This window comes from Moschus berezovskii, chromosome 11 (genome assembly GCF_049115385.1).
Source record: "Moschus berezovskii isolate FMDL1 chromosome 11, NW_MosBer_1.0, whole genome shotgun sequence".
Classification (NCBI taxonomy): domain Eukaryota; kingdom Metazoa; phylum Chordata; class Mammalia; order Artiodactyla; family Moschidae; genus Moschus; species Moschus berezovskii.
Window position 1 is genome coordinate 4,405,882 of NC_142470.1, and position 23,141 is coordinate 4,429,022.

The 23,141-nt window shown below is 46.3% G+C and overlaps 1 protein-coding gene across 3 annotated transcripts in view; it reads left to right on the forward strand.

Annotated features, from left to right (window-relative positions):
* The window catches only part of TTF1 (transcription termination factor 1), a 29,035-nt gene that overhangs the window by 5,546 nt on the left and 348 nt on the right, over window positions 1-23,141 (forward strand). The window contains exons 2-10 of one of the 3 annotated variants that reach the window (XM_055399804.2): window positions 449-1,476; window positions 4,608-4,828; window positions 6,289-6,474; window positions 7,616-7,694; window positions 10,826-10,956; window positions 12,711-12,945; window positions 15,850-15,939; window positions 17,135-17,200; window positions 22,047-22,132. In XM_055399804.2, the coding sequence (XP_055255779.2) occupies window positions 467-1,476; window positions 4,608-4,828; window positions 6,289-6,474; window positions 7,616-7,694; window positions 10,826-10,956; window positions 12,711-12,945; window positions 15,850-15,939; window positions 17,135-17,200; window positions 22,047-22,132 (2,104 nt within the window). In that variant the 5' untranslated portion in view covers window positions 449-466. Of the gene's footprint in view, window positions 1-448; window positions 1,477-4,607; window positions 4,829-6,288; window positions 6,475-7,615; window positions 7,695-10,825; window positions 10,957-12,710; window positions 12,946-15,849; window positions 15,940-17,134; window positions 17,201-22,046; window positions 22,133-23,141 lie in introns of those variants that run through there. The other 2 variants (XM_055399805.2, XR_016038515.1) reach the window with 2 other exon arrangements.

Sequence of the window (23,141 nt, forward strand, 5' to 3'; positions counted from 1 at the left end):
AGGCTCTGAAAGATGGCAGGAGGCAGGGAGGGGTGGGAGGCAGGGAGGGGTGGGAGGCAGTGGAGAGCAGCCTGGAGAGAGGAAATCATGTTTTATCAGACTTTGAGCCAAGGAGAGGATTGGAGCATGTTTGAGGAGCCAAAGAAAGAAAAAGAAAAAGGCATGTTTGGCTGGAACACAAAAGAGTTAAAGGAGGAGGGGGAACAAGACCTGATTACGCCAGAGCATTGTTCTCAACTGACTCTTTTTTTTTTCCGATATCATAAAGGCAATGGAAGCAGACAAGTGAACTACAGTGAGCTTGCTGTGCGTTTAGAATAATAGGAAACTTACAATCATGACTCCAGGCTTATCGTTTGTCATGCAATTTCATCTTTCTGTGATTTTGTTTTCTTTCTCCTGAGGCTAACGTATAAAATGCTCTACAAAAATAAACCATGTTGTTAAGTTCCCCTACAGGAGTAAAATGGAAGGAGAATCAAGCAGCTTGGAAACCCAGACTCCTGTTTTTGTAAAGAAAAAGGCTAAGCATTCTAAGCATAAGGACAGACATCGGAGGCATTCCCAGGAGAGTTTCAGAGCTGCCCCCCTGGCAAATGAGCAGTGTGACATAACAAAGAGTAAAAAAAAGAGGAAGCACAGCCAGCATCTCGTTTCTTCTCCTTTGAAGATATCAGAAGTCTGCGATGAGACTGAAATGGCCACATCTAAACCCAAAAAGAAGAAAAAGAGAAGAAAAAGCGCTTTGGGAGTCGACGAGGAAACAGGTGTTGCGTACGTCCTGGTGGACAAAGAAAATATTGAGAACACACCAAAGAATTTCAGAAGCGATGTGGATGTCGTTTACGTTGATGCAAGCAAGGAGCACAAGTCGACAGAGCGGCCTGAAGCAGACAAACCCTATTCACTTACTAAGCCACATGAAAACACGTCCGAGGAGCTGCACGGTGAAGTTCGGAAGAAGAAGAAGAAGAAGCATAAAAAACGTCAGAGGGAAGTTGAATCCTGGGATGCTGTCCAGGAAAGTCCGGGTGCAAGCATCACCCTGCCCAGGGCAGCCTCCCAGGAGCAGGAACCACAGCCTCAAGTGGACCACGAAGAGGGAATCGTGCAACTCTTAGCGTCTGCAGGTCACAGCAAGTCCAGGAAAAGGAAGAGGAAACATCCAGATCCCCCAGAATTCGAGGCCTTGGCTGCACCTGATAGGACCGAGAGCGTGTACTCGGAGGGATCCCGAGTGGCCGACGAGGTCGAGACTGCAGGCAGCAGTCAGGACTCCAGCAGCGTCAAGAAAAAGTCTAAGAAAAGGAAGCGAAGATCTCTTGAGAGCACCATGGAGCCTGGTGATTTTTCAGTGCCTGGGAGGAGCTCTGAGGACGCGCCTCTTGATTCACTGGAAGGTACCTTGGTTGAAAACAGTGCGAAACCCAGGCCACAAGAGGAGAATCCCCAGGCCTGTTCCAGAAAGGTGCAGAGGTAACGTGATGGTGTATGTCTTGTGTGTGAATCCTGCCTGTGACCTCTTTGTTCAGCCCAGCTATAGTGGGTGGTAGAGATCATGAAGAGGGACGCCATCCAGGTCCAGAGTGACGTGCGGGACTAACTGCATGATTGGCAGGGCCCTTCTTTTCTTAGCGTGTATAATAAAGTAGTAGATTCTGTTTTCACTGAGAACTATTTTTTTAAAACTTTTTCTTTTGTATTCAGTTCAGTCGCTCAGTCATGTCCGACTCTGAGACCCCATGAATCGCAGGACGCCAGGCCTCCCTGTCCATCACCAACTCCCGGAGATCACCCAAACCCATGTCCATTGAGTTGGTGATGCCATCCAGCCATCTCATCCTCTGTCATGCCCTTCTCCTCCTGCCCTCAATCTTTCCCAACATCAGGGTCTTTTCAGATGAGTCACCTCTTCGCATCAGGTGGCCAAAGTATTGGAGTTTCAGCTTCAACATCAGTCCTTCCAGTGAACACCCAGGACTGATCTCCTTTAGGATGGACTGGTTGGATCTCCTTGCAGTCCAAGGGACTCTCAAGAGTCTTCTCCAACACCACAGTTCAAAAGCATCAGTTGTTCTGTACTCAGCTTTCTTCACAGTCTAACTCTCACATCCATACATGACCACTGGAAAAACCATAGCCTTGACTAGACGGACCTTTGTTGGCAAAGTAATGTCTCTGCTTTTTAATATGCTATCTGGGTTGTTCATAACTTTCCTTCCAAGGAGTAAGCGTCTTTTAATGTCGTGGATGCAGTCAGCATCTGCAGTGATTTTGGAGCCCAGAAAAATAAAGCCTGACACTGTTTCCCCATCTATTTGCCATGAAGCGATGGGACCAGATGCCATGATCTTCGTTTTCTGAATGTGGAGCTTTAAGCCAACTTTTTCACTCTCCTCTTTCACTTTGATCAAGAGGCTCTTTAGTTCTTCCCTTTCTGCCATGAGGGTGGTGTTATCGGCATATCTGAGGTTATTGATATTTCTCCCGGCAATCTTGATTCCAGCTTGTGCTTCCTCCAGCCCAGCGTTTCTCATGATGTACTCTGCATATAAGTTAAATAAGCAGGGTGACAATATACAGCCTTGATGTACTCCTTTTCCTATTTGGAAGCAGTCTGTTGTTCCATGTCCAGTTTTAGCTGTTGCTTCCTGACCTGCATACCGGTTTCTCAAGAGGCAGGTCAGGTGGTCTGGTGTTCCCATCTCTTTCAGAATTTTCCACAGTTTATTGTGATCCACACAGTCAAAGGCTTTGGCATAGTCAATAAAGCAGAAATAGATGTTTTTCTGGAACTCTTGCTTTTTCGATGATCCAGTGGACGTTGGCAATTTGATCTCTGGTTCCTCTGCCTTTTCTAAAACCAGCTTGAACATCTGGAAGTTCACGGTTCACGTATTGCTGAAGCCTGGCTTGGAGAATTTTGAGCATGACTTTAATAGCGTGTGAGATGAGTGCAACTGTGCAGTAGTTTGAGCAGTCTTTGGCATTGCCTTTCTTTGGGATTGGAATGAAAACTGACCTTTTCCAGTCCTGTGGCCACTGCTGAGTTTTCCAAATTTACTGGCATATTGAATCAACACTTTCACAGCATCATCTTTCAGGATTTGAAATAGCTCAGCTGGAATCCATCACCTCCACTAGCTTTGTTCATAGTGATGCTTTCTAAGGCCCACTTGACTTCACATTCCAGGATGTCTGGCTCTAGGTGAGTGATCACACCATCGTGATTATCTGGGTCGTGAGGATCTATTTTGTACAGTTCTTCTGTGTATTCTTGCCACCTCTTCCTAATATCTTCTTTTTCTGTTAGGTCCCTGCCATTTCTTTTGTATTGTGTATAGCCAATTAACAATGCTGTGATAGCTTCAGGTGAGCAGTGAAGGGACTCAGCCCTTCCGTATGCATATATTCATTCTCCCCCAAACTGCATGCCCCACACCACCCCCCGCCGCCCCCAGGCTGCCAGGTCACACTGAGCAGAGTTCCTTGTGCTATACAGTATGTCCTTGCTGTTTATCCATTTTAGATATAGCAGTGTGTACATTTCCATTGCAACCCAATAACTATTCCTTCCCCCTATCTCCCCCCACCCCCCTCCCCCACCCCGCCACCACAGCCCTAAGTTCCTTCTGTAAGTCTCTGACTCTCTGGCTCTGAAATTCTATGCATAAGTTTAAAAGGCATTTTAAGACCCCCAAATCACTTTTGTCTGTATGCACATAGATAGGAGATAGGATTAGAGAACGTAAAATGTTACTGGAGCAGGAAGAAAACTTGAGTTAGGGTTCTCCCTAATAAAAGAAGTTTAGATACTGTTATTTACATAGTCATCACTTAAATATGCTGGCTGATGAGTAAGTGCAGGCGTTTTCTTAAACCACTTCATCTGAGTTCCTGGCGCTTGGGACAGGTCTCCTCCCCGCTTCCTTATCAGTGACTTTCTTCTCTTTGCTGACTGAAAGGTTGTCCTGGCTTGCAGTCATTTCCTGCGGAAGTTAAACGGCCTGGAGCCCAGCTCACATCATCCCCGGTGTCCTCTCATCCGGACGTTTTAGATCACTCGTAAGGAGGCAGCTGATTGGAGGTTTCCGGGGATGAGTTAATGATCAATACATAGGAAACTGTGTTTCTTTATACTGCAGAGGGGAGAAAATATGGCCGTTGTTAATGGCACTGAAGCAGTGGTAACTGGGAACACCCTAGATACTGACTCACCTAGTTAATAACCGTTATTATAGAACGCAATGCACAGAGAGAGTCCCAGAGGCGTCTGGAGTATCCATGCGCATAGAAAAGGGCCTGGTTTCTTAGGAAGTCAATATCTGAAACAATGAAGTTGAGAAACACTAATATAAGAAGCAGTACCTTGTGGAAATAGGGCTTAGGGCTGCACGTTTACCTTCTTGTCAGCCCCAAAGGTGTATCGAGTTAGTAAAGTTGTTCAGTACATTAAAGAGTTCAGATATCGTGGACTGAATCAACTGCAGGGTCCCTGCAAGCTTTAATGTTGTCACAGTCTAAATGAGAGTCAAGGCAAAAAAAGAATCTGAAAGCCACTGGGCACATGACCCATTGAGGTTAATCAACCCAGTTTTTCTCCTTAGGTCAGAACCTACAAATGAAGACGAAAACAATTTGGCTAAAGATTCCGAAACTAAATACTTATCTGAAGAGTCGCGAGATTCCAACGATCCAGAGGTGGACCTGGAGTCTGCAGTGAAGCAGCTACAGGAATTCATCCCCGACATCAAGGACAGGGCTGCCACCACAATCAAGCGGATGTACCGAGATGACCTGGGGCGGTTTAAAGAATTCAAAGCCCAGGGTGAGCTTGTGGACTGAGCTCGAATGTTGGTCAGACTTCTTTGCTATTGATATGTGTGTAAATTGCGCTGACCGCCTTTGTGCACAAGTTCAGGTTTACGGGAAGCGTCGCTTAGCTGCTTTCAGCTTCATCTCCTTCCAGAACCATCATCTATGCTATAAAATTAGCAAAATGAAGTGCAATAGTTTTCCTCTTTTTTGACGAAAGTATTGGTAGACGTGAGGGAAGAACAAGGCTGAAAGAACCAGGTGAACACAGATGAAGCCTGGAAGATGCGGGAAAAGAGGTTAAGTGGCTGAGAGGCTGGAAAGGATGCACCAGTGAGATTAAGTGAAAATACTCGTATCAGATATCATCGACTTTGATGAGATGTCATTTCCAGGGTGTTAATTGGAGGGTGAGCTGGTGGTAGTTGCCATGGTTTCAAGCATCACCCAGCTTGGTCTGCTCCTTGATTTCATTGTGTTACAAGAACCTCTCAAAAAGCCTATTGGATTTCAGAATGAACTGCAAGTGTAGGGCTTCGTACTGCAAGTGAGTGGTATTTACTCATGACTATCTGCCGCGTGACACCCGGTGCCGCTGGTTATTGAAAAAAGTAAAAAGGGGGGCGTTAGCCTTATAGAATTCTTCATGTTGATAAGATTAGTTTTTTAAAAAATAGAGAAACTAAGCAAGAAGAACAATTCATAGAGCAGTATCTGTGGAAGGACCCCATTTTATTTCTGTGTTCTATGTTGAAATTTTATGAGTATATATTTATAAAAAGATTATAAAAATAAGTCTGGGACCTCCCTGGTGGTCCAGTAGTTAAGCCTCCTCACTTCCACTGCAGGGGGCACAGGTTCAATGCCTGGTTAGGAACTAAGATCCCACGTGCCATGTGGCTTGGCCAAAAAATAAATAAGTCAAAGAATGGGAAGGTGTACTGTGTAACGCAGTCAGTAATAATGAGACTTGAGTGCTTGGAGTTATGACAAGGAATAGAATGTGAATCGCAGTGACCCTAACCCCTCCATCCCCCAAGGTCCACACGTAGAGAATATACATATGTGTTCACGTGAGTGCAAGCCAGTTGGCAGCACTGCTTTAGGGGACTGGATGGCAGAGGAGAGTGAAGGGGGCTTCTTTTAAACTTCTGTTTCAATAGTTTGAATTTTTAATGTATATTACTCATAATATTTCTTTAAAATAATTCTATTAGAAGGGATTGATGACACAGCAGAGGTTACACTGGAGCAGGATGACCAGGGGAGACTTGGGGAGGACAGTGTGACTTGAGCGGAACTCTTTAGGGGAGCAAATGTCCAGGGCTCAGGCAGGGGCTGCTCCCTGACAGGTGGGGAGGGGCTGACAGGCGCTGTGTCATAAGTTGCTAAAGACTTCCTGTCAGTTTGCTTTCATTCATTGTTGACAATTGTGTACCTTTTTCTCCCGCCCCCACTGCCCCCCAATCCTAGGTGTCACTATTAAATTCGGCAAGTTTTCCGTGAAGGAAAATAAGCAGTTGGAGAAGAATGTGCAAGAATTCCTGTCCCTGACGGGAATCGAGAACGCAGACAAGCTGCTGTACACAGACAGATACCCGGAGGAGAAGTCCATGATCACCGACTTAAAGAGGAAGTACGCGTTCAGAGTTCACATTGGTGAGTTTAGAACCGTGGGCTCTCCGGCCCTCCGCAGCCTCCCGCCTTCCATGGGTGATCACGGTGACTCTGAGCACAGGGTCTGGCCCACCCACTGCAGCAGTGCGCGTTAGCTGCTGTGTTCACAGTCCTGCTGCTGCCAGCCTGTGCTTCCAGGCATTTGGAACGTGTTCCCTAGTGCGTTGACAGATGTTGTAACAAACGATCAGCTTCCAGGTTTCCTATATGCTTCTGAGTCAGTCCTGTCCGACTCTTTACTACTAGGTAACAGTTACAGTTTGGGTTTCTCTCCCAGTCCTATACTGTGTATTTTTTTTTTTTTTGCATATACTGCAAAAAGCACATCCCTGTATGTGCCAGCGTCTCCCAGGGTCTGTAAGTAGAGCCATGTGTGTGCTTTGAGCTGGGACCCTCCTTCTGAAGGTATCCTTGGAAAGTCAGAGAAGGTCACGAAGCAGTATAGGTTTGGACTGAAAAAATCTCTTGTGACTCCCCTGGTGGTCCAATGACTGAGGCTCGGCAGTCCTGATGCAAGGGGCCTGCGTTTGATCCCCGATCAGGGAACTAGACCCCACATGCTGCAACTGAAAGAATTTCCACGCCATTACTGAGACCTGGTGGAGACAAATTAATAATAATAATGATAGTAAATCTCTCTTGTGTTTAAAGAGGAGAATTTGTTAGGGTTTTGTCTGGAATGCACAAAGGAAAGCAGAACAGTCAGCCCCTGCTAGAGACCATTTCATCTTTGGAGTGGAAAAGCAGGAGAAAGCTTATTCGCTTGGAAAAGTTGTTTTATCTTACAGAGAACTGCTGGCGAGTGTCCTCCACCTCAGCCTCCCCTTCTAATTCAGTGCCTGTGCCTTATGAGGTTCCTTTCATGAGTTTAGGAGACCAGAAGCTAGACAGCCTCCGTACCGAGCATGTAGTTTTCATGGATCACTGAGGAAATGGGATTTGCTATCAGTGTATCTGCTCCCTGAGACACCTTTCTGCAGGACGTGGGAGATCGCGGCCTCCACCTGGGCTCTAGGATCGCTCATGCAGTAAAGAGGGGCTCTCCTGAGTTTCTTTTATAATTGCAACTGCCTTCCCTGCCACACTCCCGGTGTCCCTCTGACCACCTCTGTTCTGGCTTCAGGTAAGGGCATTGCCCGGCCCTGGAAACTCGTATACTATCGAGCAAAGAAGATGTTCGATGTCAATAATTACAAAGGCAGGTAAGAGCTGGAGCAGGACATTTCTCTAGTCTCTGATAATATAAGTCAAAGGGTCCGCAATAAAATGGTGAAGATTCTTGGTGTGTGAAACACCTATTGTCATGTGTATGTCTCCAAGGACCCTTTCAGGTGTCACCTCTTGATTAAATCTTCCACAATATTCCTTTTCCTAAACCCCTAGTTTTTACTCTCTACTTTCATCTTAGCCCTTGCCACGTGCTGCCTCTTACCGTTCCTCGTGAGGCTTTCTCGGCAGCCTCCCAAGCTGTAAGCTCCTTCTCATTCCTTCTCAGTGCAGTGTGCCTGCAGCGCTGAGTCTGGTGCTTTGGGTTTCCCGTCAATATTTGAAGGTGGAGGTGAGCACAGGTATGAGGTCATCCCAGTGTGATTCAGTTGCACCAATGCAGAGAGTTTCATGGGGTGACGGCCAGCCTTTCCTCTCTTTTTTCCTAAATAAAATCCCCAATTATGGTCTGTTTCTAACACTCCAAATAAAACAAATGTAGATTGAGCATCGGTTGTGGGTAAGCACTCTGCTTCAGAACGAAGGGATGAGCAGAAAAGCGTCAGCTCCTGCCCATGAGGTTCCAGACAGCCACCAAGGGCTCAACCACTGATCCCACCTCCAGGAGGCAGACAGTGTGAACCTGTCAGGGCCATTGGGTCCTCTTCGGTGCCATGATTTTACACTAAGACATATGTATTATCAGATCTTAACACAGATGTGACCTTAGTTTCTCTTTTGAAACTTTTGCCAAAAGAAATAAAGCTGAACTAGAGGAAAGGTGGTCCACAGGAACTGAACCTCCCCCGACCACCCCCGAGCCCCCGTGTCACAGCTGTGCACAGAGCCTCAGGAAAATTCACCAGAGGTGGCATTGTCAATGGGACTTAAAAGAATGCTTTTGCTAAATCAGTGTTGGCAAATGAGGTAACCTAGGTGTGGGAACGACGTTTTTAGAATAACGGAAGTCTCATTCTGATCATAAAGTTCATGGGTGCCATGTTTATGTTGTGGTGGCCCTGTACCCTAAGAATGTTTTGACAGTTTAAGGACTTCTTAAGTGAAAAAGCCACAGAAAGTCAAAAACCAAAGAATTGACAGGCTCCGGGGCTGCAGGGGTCTCGTCCACTCGGTTTCTCACCACCTCTTTTCTGTGGCTTCAAAGGTGCTCGTAAGTCATTTTTTAAACCTCAGTAAGGCCCTGCCTGCCCTGAGAAGGAGACTGCTAGAAAGCTCGATTCTTAGTGGTGAAGGGTTGCCATTCAGTGCCATTCAACCATTCTCTGCATTTTAGATACATTTCTGAGAACGCTGGAATCTTAACTGTCCTGAGACGGTTGTGGATCACTATCACTGGAGATGGTTACTATTTTATAAAGGCTGCTTTCGTGTCATATTAGTAATACTGTCAACCACCGCTTCCCCCACCTCATCCATAAGGAATGGTAGAGTGTCACAAAGATGGCTTTTTCTTCACTTAAAGATTTTAGATGTTTGATCTCAAAAATCTCTTCATAGTGCATTTTAGTTCTTTTCTTGAATATCTTTGCTTTTATGTGGGGTTCATACACCTTAACTTCCTTAAACTGACAGATTTTTGCTAAGCCACCTGTCATGTCTTTATTAGAGTGTTTATTATGTGTCAAACACCACGGGTACCACAGCGTAGAAAGTCCACAGGGGCCCCGCCCTCCGAGGATGTCCCCTCCAGAGCTGTGCTATCCATCCCAGGACCACCAGCCTCACATGGCCATGGAGCACTCAAGCCATGGTTAGTCCAAGCCTTGCTGTTCTGAAGAATAAAATACATACTGGATTTAGAAGGCCTAGTATGGAGAAGAAGCGAAGTGAAAGTCACTCAGTCATGTCCGACTCTCTGCGTCCTAGTTCATGGAATTCTCCAGGCCAGAACACTGAGTGGGTAGCCTTTCCTTTCTCCAGGGGATCTTCCCACCCCAGGGATTGAACCCAGATCTCTTGCGTTGCAGGCAGATTCTTTACCCACTGAGCCACAAGGGAAGCCCCAGTGTGGAGAAGGGAATATAAAGTCCCTTATTTGTACTTGTTACATGTTGATTACATCTGATTACATGTTGAGATGGCTTCAGGTTTAATACATTCAGTTCAGTTCAATCGCTCAGTTGTGTCTGACTGCGACCCTATGGACTGCAGCACTCCAGGCCTCCCTGTCCATCACCAGCTCCCACAGTTCACTCAAACTTTAATACACTGGGTTAAATAAAATGTGTTTTTAAATTAACTCACCTAAAACCAAATAAAATTAATTTTCACACAACCCCTGGAAATTTCTAAGTGACACAGTTGACTCAGACAACATTTCCGTTGGCCAGTGGTGGCATGGAGGAAGGTCAGGCAAACCAGGGAGCCACAGTACACAGTTGGAAGTAGTGACAGGGGCAGTAATGGGATAGCAGGGCACCGCCAGCCCTGACGGTCAGGAAAGCCTCGCTGAAGACGCACCATTTCAGCTGCATATGAAGAGCTGGCAGGAGCTTTCCAGGGGTTCGAGTGGAAGGGAGAGGAGGGCTTCCCATCACAGGTCTGGAGGCCAAGGTGACTGGTGGAGCTGAACCAGGGGAGTGCTGGCCTTTGTGGGCATAGTCAAGAAGTCCAGGTTTTATTCGGAGCCTTTATGGTTCTGGCTGGGGAATAGTGAGATCCATCTGCCCTGGCCTCTGCGTAAGTGAGCCAGGCCTCTGGTCAGGGACTGTCGTGACCAATTTATAGGATGCCCACAGGTGAGATGGTCTTCCCTTGTGGCTCAGCTGGTAACAACTCCGCCTGCAGTGTGAGAGACCTGGGTTCGATCCCTGGGTCGGGAAGATCCCCTGGAGAAGGGAAGGACTACCCACTCCAGTATTCTGACCTGGAGAATTCCATGGACTGTACAGTCCATGGGGTCACAAAGAGTCAGACACTACTGGGCGACTTTCACTTCACTGTCACGGGTGAGATGCCGAGGCAGGAAGGGACAGGGCTGTGGTACCTGGTATCCTGATGGCCCACCCATCTCAGCTGCTTCCAGCACCGCAGAGTGCCCAGTGAGGATACAGGTTTTAAGCTTATGGTTCCTGCTCAGCTGTGACCTGTTTTCTCTTCCTCTTAGGTACAGCAAAGGAGATACTGAGAAGTTGAAGATATACCAGTCCCTGCACGGGAACGACTGGAAGAAGATTGGCGAGATGGTGTCTCGAAGCAGCCTCTCCGTGGCCTTGAAGTTCTCCCAGATCAGCGGTCGTAAGTCGTGGTCCCTGGTGCCCACCCGGGTGAACAGCCCCGCCCAGAATGACGCAGGGCCCAGGCATCACTGCCCACCTGTCTGCTGCTAGAGCCATCACTGTTTCAGCCATTCCCTGACTGAATCATTTCTTCATGGGTATGGTTGAAACCACACAACCCTTACTCACCAGACTGATTTCTGTGCTGCACTGAACTCAGTTCAGTAGCTTTCAGCCTGACTGTAACTGCCAGATAAACCGAAACCCGAGGAAGCCGGTGGCCGGGAGAGCCTGGGCCGCCAAGGTCTGTTCCCCAAGGTGGCCCAGGAAACCGTCTCAGGGAGGGCCTGTTAGGTGCGGATGTTTCCCACAACCAGTGTCAGCCATCTCCTGTCTCTTTTCCTCCTCTTTCATTCAAAGCTGCCTTGGTTGTACCCTCCACATTAAAAAAAGTCCCCGGTTAGCTTTAAGAAGGCAGTCCTTAGCAGGTGTTGGCATCAAACCAGAAGCTAAATCAGTGTTGGGTTTCCAGTAAATACTTGAAGGTGGAGCTGAGCACGAGTATGAGGTCATTCCAGCGTGATTCAGTTGCATCAATGCAGAGAGTTTCATGGGGCGGTGGCCAGGCTCCTGCCCCACAGGCAGAGCGGGGCAGTGGGTCCTAGCCAGGCGTCTGCATGTCTGCATGCAGTAGACCCCAAGAGGGTTGGAGAGCAGGCCTTCTGTGCCATCAGTGCCAGCCAAGCCTCAGCGTGGCCAATTCTGCCAGTTTCCAGGAAGTAAAGCAAACATCTGAATTTGCGTGCACGTGTGACATCAAAATATCTTTGGGGAATTTTACCTTTTTTTCCTTGGGACTCGCTTGACTTTTAAATGTTCATCCTAGTTGTTATTGGGGAAATAGTAACAGTGACACTCTGAGGCCAAATCAGAGATAGGTGTAGCCCACCGGTTTGCGGCCTCATCCTTAGCATGTGAGCAGCTGGACAAGACGAGTGAACTGTGGGTGCTCTGGCGCCTGCAGCGCCTTCATCGTCACGTGCTGTGGCGGCCTCACTGCGCCAGGAACTCCACTCCAGGAACTCTTGTGGGGAGTTGCACATATAACATGGAAGACCTTTGGTTGCCTTTTTTCCCACTAAATGTTTAGGGAACTCACAACTGCCTGCAGGAGAGATTACTCTTAGAAACAGAAAGAACAGCTTTTTCAAAGTTAGAAACAAAAAATAGAGATTGCTTTAAGAGAGGTTGTTTTTTTGTTTGGCCGTTGGTTGTGTGTGTGTGCACGCATGTGCGTGTATACACACCCTTGGTTCTTAAAAAGAATCTGTGGGCACTTTGGTAGTTTCATCTTGATTGGCATGTAAACTGTTTGTATAATTCAGATGTTGCCCATTATCTTTTGGAAAGTGGCTGATATATCTCTTTGTTTCTAAAGACTTTGTTTTTCTAGAGCAGTTTTGGGGTCACAGTTAAAGTGAGAGGAAGTACAGAGATTTCCTGTATTCCCCCCACCCCTCCACATGCACAGCCTCCGCCACTGTCAGCAACCCCCAGCAGAGTGGCCCATTTGTTACAATCCATGAACCAACAGTGGCACGTCTTAACCCCCCAGAGTCCACAGTCGACGATAGGAACCCCTCTAGCTATGGTACCTTCTGTGGTTTTGGACTGATGTCCAGTGACACATATCCATCATTCTCGTTGTGTTTTTAATACTGTTGTGAAAGCAAATAGATTAGCAGCTTCAAGACCATCATTTTATGTCAACAGAAATTAATCACGGTACCTGGAGCAAGACGGAAACCCAGAAACTAATCAAGGCTGTTGAAGAAGTGATTCTGAAGAAAATGTCTCCCCAGGAGCTAAACGAGATGGATTCTAAACTGCAGCTGAACCCTGAAGGCCGCCTGTCGATTGTTCGGGAGAAGCTCTACAAAGGCATATCCTGGGTAGAAGTGGAGGCTAGAGTGGAAACCAGGAATTGGATGCAGTGTAAAAGTAAGTGGTAAGTTTGAGGCCTCTTACCTAAATCTCAACAAGGTGCCAATCTCCCCCCTTCTCGGTAGTTTCTAGTGAGTGGGTGGGCTGGGGAAGTCACTGAGAATACCTGTAACTACCACGTGGAGAGCCTCGTGGGTCAAGAAGAATCCTCTCTGATCCTCGGCTCCAGCAATTTCAATGTCAGTATCTGACATAAGGTGGCACTTAGCCAACCCTGATTCATCGTGTGGCTAGTTCATAAATAACTTCAACCTATTATTTTAATTGAAGTATACTTGATTTACAGTGTTGTATTAGTTTCAGAGATATAGCTAAGTGATTCAGTTATATAGAGAGAATTTTTCATATTCTTTTCCAGTATTTGCAAGATACTGAGTACAGTTCCCTGTGCTTGTACCTTGTGTATCTGTTTCATATCTAGTAGTTTGTATCTGCTACTACCCATCTCCGAATTTGTCCCTCCCCCGCTGACCCTTTGGTTACCCAAACTTTGTTTTCTATGTCTGTTTTGTGAATAGAACTTGAATCTTCTTGATATTGAATATTGTATTCAATATTATTGAATATTGTATTGGCTTCTGGTTTCTTCACTCTGTCCCTTCCTTCATAAAACAAGGTTGTTACCTATTTTTAGTGTGAAAAAAAAGTACAAAACTAACATTCAGGAGAGAAATCACAAGCCTAATGATCAGAAGTAGCTCTCCCTCTTTTTTTTGCTTTCTTTGGTTTGTTTTTGTTTTTGTTTTTTTTTGACTCTCTTTCTCGTTCAGACTCCTCTTCGCCAAAGTAGAGCGGTCATACGTTCATTCTAGAAGGTTTTTAGGTGCATCCGTAGAATTAGTTTCAGTCCAGCTCTGGCTGCACATTCTTTGCCTGGGGTAGTGTTTCCTGGCCCTGGAAACTCTCTGAGCTGAACTTTCAGCTGCAACATGATAGCTTGCAGCAGTGGTCCTGCAGCTCACGCCCCAGGCCTCCTACACAAAGGGGGCTCCATCGACTTGACTAGTAAAGAAGAATGGACTCCAGAGTGAGCATGTTGTGCATTAAAAGCAAACTCCTAGGTTATACTGTGTACTATGTATATACCTTGCAACTCTGCTGTAGGGTACTTATTTATTTTTCTAGAAGACTGTCCTCAGGACATAAACTCCAAAGAACAGATAATGTTTTAGGTGGGGAAACGGGTACTATGGAGGTATCAGAGACCTTTCTACCTCTGGTATCTTAGACTTAAAGAAGTGGGAGGACTTCCCTGGCTGTCCACTGGTTTAAGACTGCACTTCCACTGCAGGGGACAAAGGTTTGATCCCTGGTCGGGGAAGTTCTGCTTGCTGCAGGTTGTGGCCAAAAAAAAAAAAAGAAATGAGACTTCCCCGGTGTCCTGTGGTTAGGACTCCATGCCTTCACTGCGTTAGGCCTGGGTTTGATACCTACTCGGAGAGCTATGATCCTGCAAGTCGTGCGGCCAAGAAAAAAAATGAGTGATAAGCCTTAGAGATGAGATGCCAGTGTCCTAGAAGGGAAACGACCAAGAGGAGCCATGCCTCAGAATCAGCATAACTAAAGGATATGCAGGGCTTCTTTTTTAATTGGAAGAAAATGTAGAAAACTGGAACACTGAACATTGATTTACTTCAGGAAACATTGAAGTGGCATCAGGGAGTACATTTCAGAACAGGGGTCATGGGCAGCTGACCGAGAAGTGTTGGTTTCTGTGCGTGTGTCATGCACCTTCCTTCTCAGGAAAGCAAGTGCCAGAGCTTGTGACCTGTCCATCAGGAATTTCACTCCTTAAGAGAAGCACTTTTTAAGTATTTTTAAATTAGGTTCCTGCTCTCATTAGGAACTCTAGGGAACCCTTTTCCTCAGCCATGAGCTTTGAGCCTTAGAGGAATCATTGAATCATTTATCACTTTACTCAATGTGTCTTATTTGGTATTTCAGCAGCTCAAAGGTAATAGCAGCTGTGTCCCTGTTTTATAAGCAAGCAAAAATAAATTGAGTGTACACAGCACCCTTTCGCACCAGCAAGCAGGCTTAGTTTTTCTTTCTTCCTTTGTTTAACTGTTTGTCATTAAAATTTTATGACATACTAACTTAGAACTCCTTGTATCCATCATCCAGTTTCAGTAAATAGTCAGCAGGTTTCTATCACCTTATTTGTACTTTCCCACTTAAAAACAAGTGTATTCTTGATGGTGGTAAATGCTAGCGGTGATGGGTTGCAAAAGTTAGAAGGTGGTTTTCTGAAGAAGGACAATTTCTTTTTTAAATTTTTCCAAGTATTTCTTTAATTTTCTCTATGACTTGAGGGGAGGTGAGCCAAGGCTGGGGGCTGCTTCGGCGATGGAGTATATGATGCCTTGGAACTTGGTTGGTTCAGTCACTAAGCCATGTCCAGCTGTGCAGCCCCATAGACTATAGCACGCTGTACCTCTGTCCTCCACTATCTCCCAGAGTTTTCTCAGACTCATGTCCATTGAGTTTGTGATGCCATCCAACTATCTCCTGCTCTGTCACCCCCTTCTCCTGCCCTCAATCTTTCCCAGCATCAGGGTCTTTTCCAGAGAGTCAGCTCTTCCAATCAGGTGACCAAATCGGAGCTTCAGCATCAGTCCTTCTAATGAGTATGCAGGGTTGATTTCCTTTAGGATTGGCTGGTTTGATCTCCTTGCTGTCCAAGGGACTCTCAAGAGTCTTCTCCAGCCTCCCAATTCAAAAGCATTGAATCTTCGGTGCTCAGCCTTTCTTATGGAACTTAGGTACTTTCATCCTGGAGGAAGCACCACCGAGATATCACCTTACAGCCTGAACAACAACCTGAATAAGGACAATTTCAATGAGGAAAACAAAGGACATTTTAATGGAAACTTTACCCTGAAAGTAAACTGTTTTTCTTTTAACGAAGGACGGAAATTCTAACCAAGAGGATGACGAATGGTCGGGACGTGTACCGTGGCGTGAACGCTCTGCAGGCCAAGATCAATCTGATCGAAAGGTACAGAAATAGACAGCAACACTGTTTTACCTGTTTTTCCCTCTAGGCAAAGAGTAGTTAACCGAGCCTGTGGGTCTAATGGACCTGGGCTTGTGTCAAAGGAGGGGCGCTGAAGAGCAGAAGAAACCTCTGGATTCTGGGGACCCTGTGCAGCCTCCTTCATCCTGTTTCCTGTCAGGAATGCTGCTGCTCCTTCCTCGGTGGGCTTCCTCATTCTCCACGCTGCCCTGGCTGGGGATCCCGCCCCGCTTTTATTTCTCTTCCAGAGGGACTAGCAGAGACAAGGAGGGCCTCTCAAGTCAGGCAGGCCTGGGTTCCAGTATGGTTACATCGTGATGGGGGTCCCAACAGTGACCTGAGCTCTCAGGCCATCTCCTGATCTGCAGAATAGACACAGTCCCCCAGCTTCATCAGATAGTGTCGAGGGTGAATGGATTCACAGGTACAAGGCCTTAACCAAGTGTCTGTCACATAGTCAGTGCTGAGTACACAGTCACTACTCCTGTGTGTCTGGTGAAGTTGTGTTTTTCATAATTGAAGTATGAAAGGAAAGTGAAAGTGAAGTCGCTCAGTCACACCTGACTCTTTGTGACCCCGTGGACTGCAGCCCACCAGGCTCCTCTGTCCATGAGAATTTCCAGGCAAGAATACTGGAGGGGTTTGCCATTTCCTTCTCCAGGAGATCTTCCCGACCCAGGGATTGAACCCGGGTCTCCCACATTGTAGGCAGACGCTTTACCGTCTGAGCCACCAGGGCAGTCTTAAGTTGATTTAATTTCTGCTGTACATTAATTTCTGCTGTACAGGTGACTTAGTTATACATATATATATTTCTTTATATAGAATATGCTTTTTCATATTTTGTTCTTTTCCATGACGGTTAATCACAGGATATTGAACACTAACTGTGAAGTTAATGTTTTTCACCATGAGGAGGCAACACGGCTTGGTGGGAGGTGCCAAGGGCTCAGGAGGAGGAGAGGAGGCTTTTTGGTCTGGAGTTCACATACCTCGTGACCTTGGGCTAACCTTGGGTTTGCCTGCCTGTATTACTCACTGGGCCTGGGTAACACAGGGAGCTGGAACAGAGGTGGACACGCTGAAGCCTTCCAGCTCTTAATATTCTGTGAGTCCATGAAGATGACCATCATCTGAATTTTGGCTTGAAAACTTAATTTTTATTTTTTTCTCATAGGTTGTACGAAATAAATGTGCAAGATGTTAACGAAATAGACTGGGAAGATCTTGCTAGCATCATAGGGTAAGGCCATTTGTTTAATATTAAGCTAATGAAAACATAAGAGATGACTTAGTAATAAATGACTGGCTATCAGACTTCAAAGAACAGGACTGAAATTCGCACTGTTTATGTTACCTTATAAATTATATTTATGAACCTTATAAAATGTATTGGTGAACTGCCCCTGCACCCCCTTAGTACCAAACCAGGTTAATCATACCAACCCTCCCTCTACTCCAGCCCCATCTCCACCCCACGACACTGGAGAAGAGCAAATGAAACATGTGTAGAGTCTCTTAACTCTCCAGTGACGACTGGTAGGAGGAACCCACATGCCCTTCACCCCTAACCAGCCTCCTGCCATCTGCCACGTTGGCTCTGTCATCCCTCCCTCCCTGTCCCCCTCCTGCTCCCTACTCCAAGGGAATAGAATTGTTTGCATCAACCACTTGAGAGTTAGTGGTGGACGACGTGCCCTCAGCAAGCACGTTACCCTGCATTGGCCGGCACAGTGATCACGCCCAGGGCATCTGCATGGCTGCAGAGCTCTTCTCTAACAGCCCCATGTGGATTTCACCCGTTGTCCCAGAAATGCCCTTCGAAGCACGTTCCCCCGTCTTAGGATCCAACCCAGGATCTGTCTCCTTAGTGTCTTCTAATCCACAGAATTCTTCTGCCTTTGTCTTTCTTTTTTTATCATTGCAGTGTCATTGATTTGTTTCATGCATACAACAAAGCAGTTCAATTTTGTATATGTATGTATGCATATGTGTGTGTATTTTCAGATTCTTTTCCATTTAAAAAAAAAGAAAATAGTATTTATTTTGGCTACACTGAGTCTTTGTTGCAGCACTGCGCCTCCGCACGTGGGATCTTAATTCTCTGACCCGGGATCGAACCCACGCCCCCTGCGTTGAAAGGCAGGTTCTTCACCACTGGGCCACCAGGGGAGTCCCTCACATTCTGTTCCATTATTCCAAGATGTCGAATGTAGTTCCCTGGGCTGTACACTAGGTCCTTGTTTGTTTGTTTTATACACAGCAGCGTGTTTCTGTCAACCTTTGTCTTCAGTGGTGTTGAAATTGTGGGAGAACACCGGCGAGCCATCCTGTAGAACTTGCCTCAGCTGAAGCTTGTTGCAGGCTCTCTCACAGCTAGATTTGAGTTTTGTATTTTACATAGGAGTCCCTCATGGGCGGGGCTGTGTCTCTGTCACCAGGTCCCACCTTGTCCTGAGGCCTGTGGTTCTGACGTTGACCCCAGGCTCTGCTGCGTTTCCCCTTGTAGAAAAGTAACAGTTTCTCTCTTGGTGGTAGGAAACAGCTGCGGGGAGATATTTTAAGACCCCCTCAGGTTCCTCTTCCTCTCCAGGCCTCGCCTGGCTGTGCTGATGATTTGCATTTCTCACCTGAGGAGTGCCATTTCACTCTCATCCACTGTCACTGTCTGCCTTTGTTGCTGCGGTCCTTGCATTTTCAGCCAGTGAAGGAGAGGCTCCTAAGATCTGAAGTCACTGCTGGCCCAGCAGGGAGAGCTGGCCGGCAGAGCCCCGTGCCTCTAAGCCCAGCAGATGGCCAGGCACTGTGGGGCTCAGGGTTGGTGGACTTTGGGAGGCAGGGCGTTGAGGGACCCTCTAGCCTTTAGGTTTGAACAGTGGAGCAGGGAGCAGGGCTCCCACAGCATGGCTGCCTTTCAGAAGCATGGCTGCTGATGTGAGGTTGTCATCGATAGTGGTTCGTTATTTATCTCTCAGGATTATGGACAAAGCATAGTCCATAGAGCATCAGTTCAGTTCAGTTCAGTCACTCAGTCGTGTATGACTCTGCGACCCCGTGGACTGCAGCACGCCAGTCCTCCCTGTCCATCACCAACTCCCGGAGTTTACCCAAACTCATGTCCATTGAGTCGGTGGTGCCATCCAACCATCTCATCCTCTGTCGTCCCCTTCTCCTCCTGCCTTCAGTCTTTCCCAGCATCAGGGTCTTTTCAAATGAGTCAGTTCTTTGCATTAGGTGGCCAAAGTATTGGAGTTTCAAACCATAAGGCATAGTGGTTGTTTACTTACATCTCAGGATTATGGACAAAGCACAATCAATTTTTGTTGTTTGTTTTTACTTGGCATTGGAATCATTTAGTGGCAGGCCCTGTCAAGAGTCACACACACCCACGGTTCCAAACCCTTTCCTTTCTTTCTAGCTCATCTCAGCAGTATGGTGTCTGCTCTTCAGTTGGCAGGTCCCTAAGGGGGAGGTGTCAGGGGCTTTGAAGGAAGGGGGATCCTGCTGTACACCACACCAACTCCCACCCCAAGAAGTATTCATGTGGACACATGCCATATCAAACCACTTTTGAAAAACCCCGACTTTTCCAAAAAGTGTTTGGGTATCTTGCAACATTGCCTGAAATCATATTTCTTAAAGTGGATTTTTAGTGATTTTAAGTAGAATTATATACTTAAATATTGAGTGTTCTGGTTAAGATTTAGAAATCTCAGGACTTCCCTGGAGGTGCAGTGGTTAAGAGTCCACACTGCCAATGCAGGGAGCGCGGGTTTGATCCTTGGTCAGGGAACTAAGATCCTGCATGCTGTGCAGCATGGCCAAAAGATTAAAAAGAAGAAGAAAAGAGATTTAGGAATCTCAGAGCTGTAAAATAGACATCATGGCATCCAGTCAAATACTGTTGGAAGTAGAACGTTCTCAAAGTTTTAATAATAAAACAGTGAAAATAATTAAATTGAACGTTTGGTCTCTTCAGGTTCTTGAAGCCTCCCTCATGAATTATTTAGGCAGATTTTAAAGACAGCATCCCAGCCTAATGAGGTGTAACACCTACTTCATTTGAAAATGTTACTTCCTGAAGCCCAAGCTTTGATCTGCAGAGCAGTCTGGCACAGGGCACATGGGAAGAAGGAAGGTTTTTCAGATGCCCTAGAACTTGGCCTCTGCAGTCAGACAGACCAGGCGTCAAGTCCTGGGACTCTGCTTGTTATTTAGCCGGCCTTGGTCAGGTGGTCCCCTCGCTTGTCTCTGCACCGTTTCCTCATTTGTGGGATGGTTGAACATGTCCGTAACCAGCACTGAAAGGGCCAGAGCATGGCTCATAGTGTGTGCTCAGCGAGCCGCCACTGCCACAAAGAGGTATAAAGAGCCCAGCTGTCTTCCACGTGCGTAGCAGATCAAAGTATTCCCACTGATCATGTATCATCTAGCTTAGTTAATTGTCAAAACAAATATGTCACACTTTCATGGTTTAAGGGGGAAGACATGCCCAGGAGGGCTTCCCTTGTGGCTCAGCTGGTAAAGAATCCACCCGCAGTGTGGGAGACCTGGGTTCGATCCCTGGGTTTGGGAAGATCCCCTGGAGAAGGGAAAGACTACCCACTCCAGTATTCTGGCCTGGAGAATTCCATGGACCGTACAGTCCATGGGGTCGCAAAGAGTCAGACATGAATGAGTGACTTGCACTTTCACATGCCCAGGAAGTGACGTTAGCAATTTTTCAATTAAAAAAAATGATTTTAAGATTTGGTTGTTTCCATCCTGTTTATTGTAAGTGGAAAATGGATTTGACTCACCAGCATACTGTAAGTGTCCACTTTCTTTAGCTTTGTAAAATTAAAAATCCAGACCCCTGCCTTTGCATCGTGACAAATATATAGTTATCCTAACTGTACCCCATGAACAGTATCAAAGGGCAAAATGATAGGATACTGAATGAGGAATTCCCCAGGTCGGTAGGTGACCAGTATGCTACTGGAGATAATGAGATGGCTGGATGGCATCACAGACTCTGTGGACATGAGTTTGAGTGAACTCCGGGAGTTGGTGATGGACAGGGAGGCCTGGCGTGCTGTGATTCATGGGGTCGCGGAGAGTTGGACACGACTGAGCGACTGAACTGAACTGAACTGTAGTAGTTAGGAGTGTAGGGCTTGTGAATAATGCCATTTGTAGCCACATAGATGGGCCTAGAGATTATTGCAGTTAAGTACAAAGTCAAAGACAGACAAATATCATGTGATAGCACTTACATGTGGAGTCTAAAAAAATGATACAAATGATTGATGCGGAATCTAAAAAAATGATACAGATGAACTTATTTATGAACAGAACATGGACATAGAAAACAGACTTATGGTTACCAAAGGAGAATGGGAAGGGGTGAGGGGGTGAATTAGGAGTCTGGGACTAACATATATATACGACTATATAAAATAAGCAACAAGGACCGGACTGTACAGCACAGGGAACTGTACTCAACCTCCTATACTAATCTATAATGGAAAAAATCTGAGGAAAGAATGTGTGTGTGTGACTGAATCACCTTGCTGCACATTTGAGACTTAATATATAAATTAGCTTCAATTAAAAAAAAAATCTGATAGCCAAAAGTGTGTAGAATCTGGAATGGACCCAAGCGACGTCCCAGCCCTTCCCCTTCGCAGCTGGCTCCTCTGTGCCCCGGTTTCCCAGTCTCCAAAGTGGGGGCTGAGTCGCAGCCCCCTCTCAGGGCAGTGGCAAGGCTCGTTGCTGCTCCATGGCGAGCACAGAGAGCCAGGCTGCGGACATGCGAGCATCAGCCTGTGTGCACTAGTGTTACAATTCATCTTCCTCCCTGGCAGTTTATTCTGGTTTAGACGGAATTCATCTTACTGTACTGCTGTTTTTCTTCCTTTTGTGTGTGTGTGTTTCAGTGAACAGTAGCTTTTCATATGTCTTGTTTTTCTCACACATGTGTAGACACGAGGATTAAGAAAGCTACTTGTGTCCATAGACCGCCCCTTAATCAGTGCACTTAGTACACAGGACTGAAATGAGTTATTTTGAACTGCCACTAACTTTTTGACACCTTTTCCTTTCTAAAGGGATGTTCCCCCGTCTTACGTCCAAACTAAATTTTATAAACTGAAAGCTACCTGCGTTCCCTTTTGGCAGAAGAAGACTTTCCCAGGTCAGTGTTTCCAGCATTTGAATAACCAAAAACAGCACATGGGGGCACACATTGGTTGTGTGACCTTGGGCAGGTGACTTCTGGGAACCTCAGATTCCTCAAATGTGAAAACTGAGAAATTATTACCCCTACCTAGGGCTTCTCTGGCAGCTCAGTGGTAAAGAACCTGCCTGCCAATGCAGGAGACATGGGTTTAATCCCTGGGTTAAGAAGATCCCCTGGAGAAGGAAAGGGCAACCAATTCCAGTATTCTTGCCTGGAGAATCACGTAGACAGAGGAGCCTAGCAAGCTACAGTCCATGGGGTTGCAAAGAGTCAGACACAACCGAGCAAGTGAACACATATGCATGCAACCCCTAACTTTTTTTGAACGTACTAGAAGAGCTAACAGACTTTTAAAATGTGGTCACCAGGGTGCTGACCACACACTTAGCAAGCACTTGGTGTGTAAGTGTGAGTGATTCTGGGTTGCACACACCGTCCACTCACATTGCACACACTCACACCACATGCCTGAACACACACAGTTTCGCAGACAACTGGACGTGCCCAGCTCTTTCTCTGCAGCCTTTTGTGAATGATTTCCATGTATAATGCTCAAACCTAGACCATGAGAGTAAGTAGTGTACTGTAAAGTACACAAAAGCAAAACTACTTGTAGATGATCCACGCATGTGACAAGGTACACCAGACTCATGAACTAACTTACATAATTGGACGTGCAAACACGTGTTCGTATTTTGAAAGTTCTCAGCTTGAAGGTTCGTGTGTAGGGGACTTACTGTACCTGGATGCAGACACAGTGCATCCTAATGTCTAGGCTGGTCCAGAGGCTAGATTTTTCTCTGACAGACGTAAACAGAGTCTTTAGGCCTCATTTGAAAAATGGGTGACCAGTAGTGCCTACCTCTCATAGGATTTTCAGAGGGTTGAAGGAGGGACTGTGAGTGAACCAGTTAGGGCTGGGTCTTGGCACACAGTGAAGCCAGTAGCAATACGTTGTCCTCAT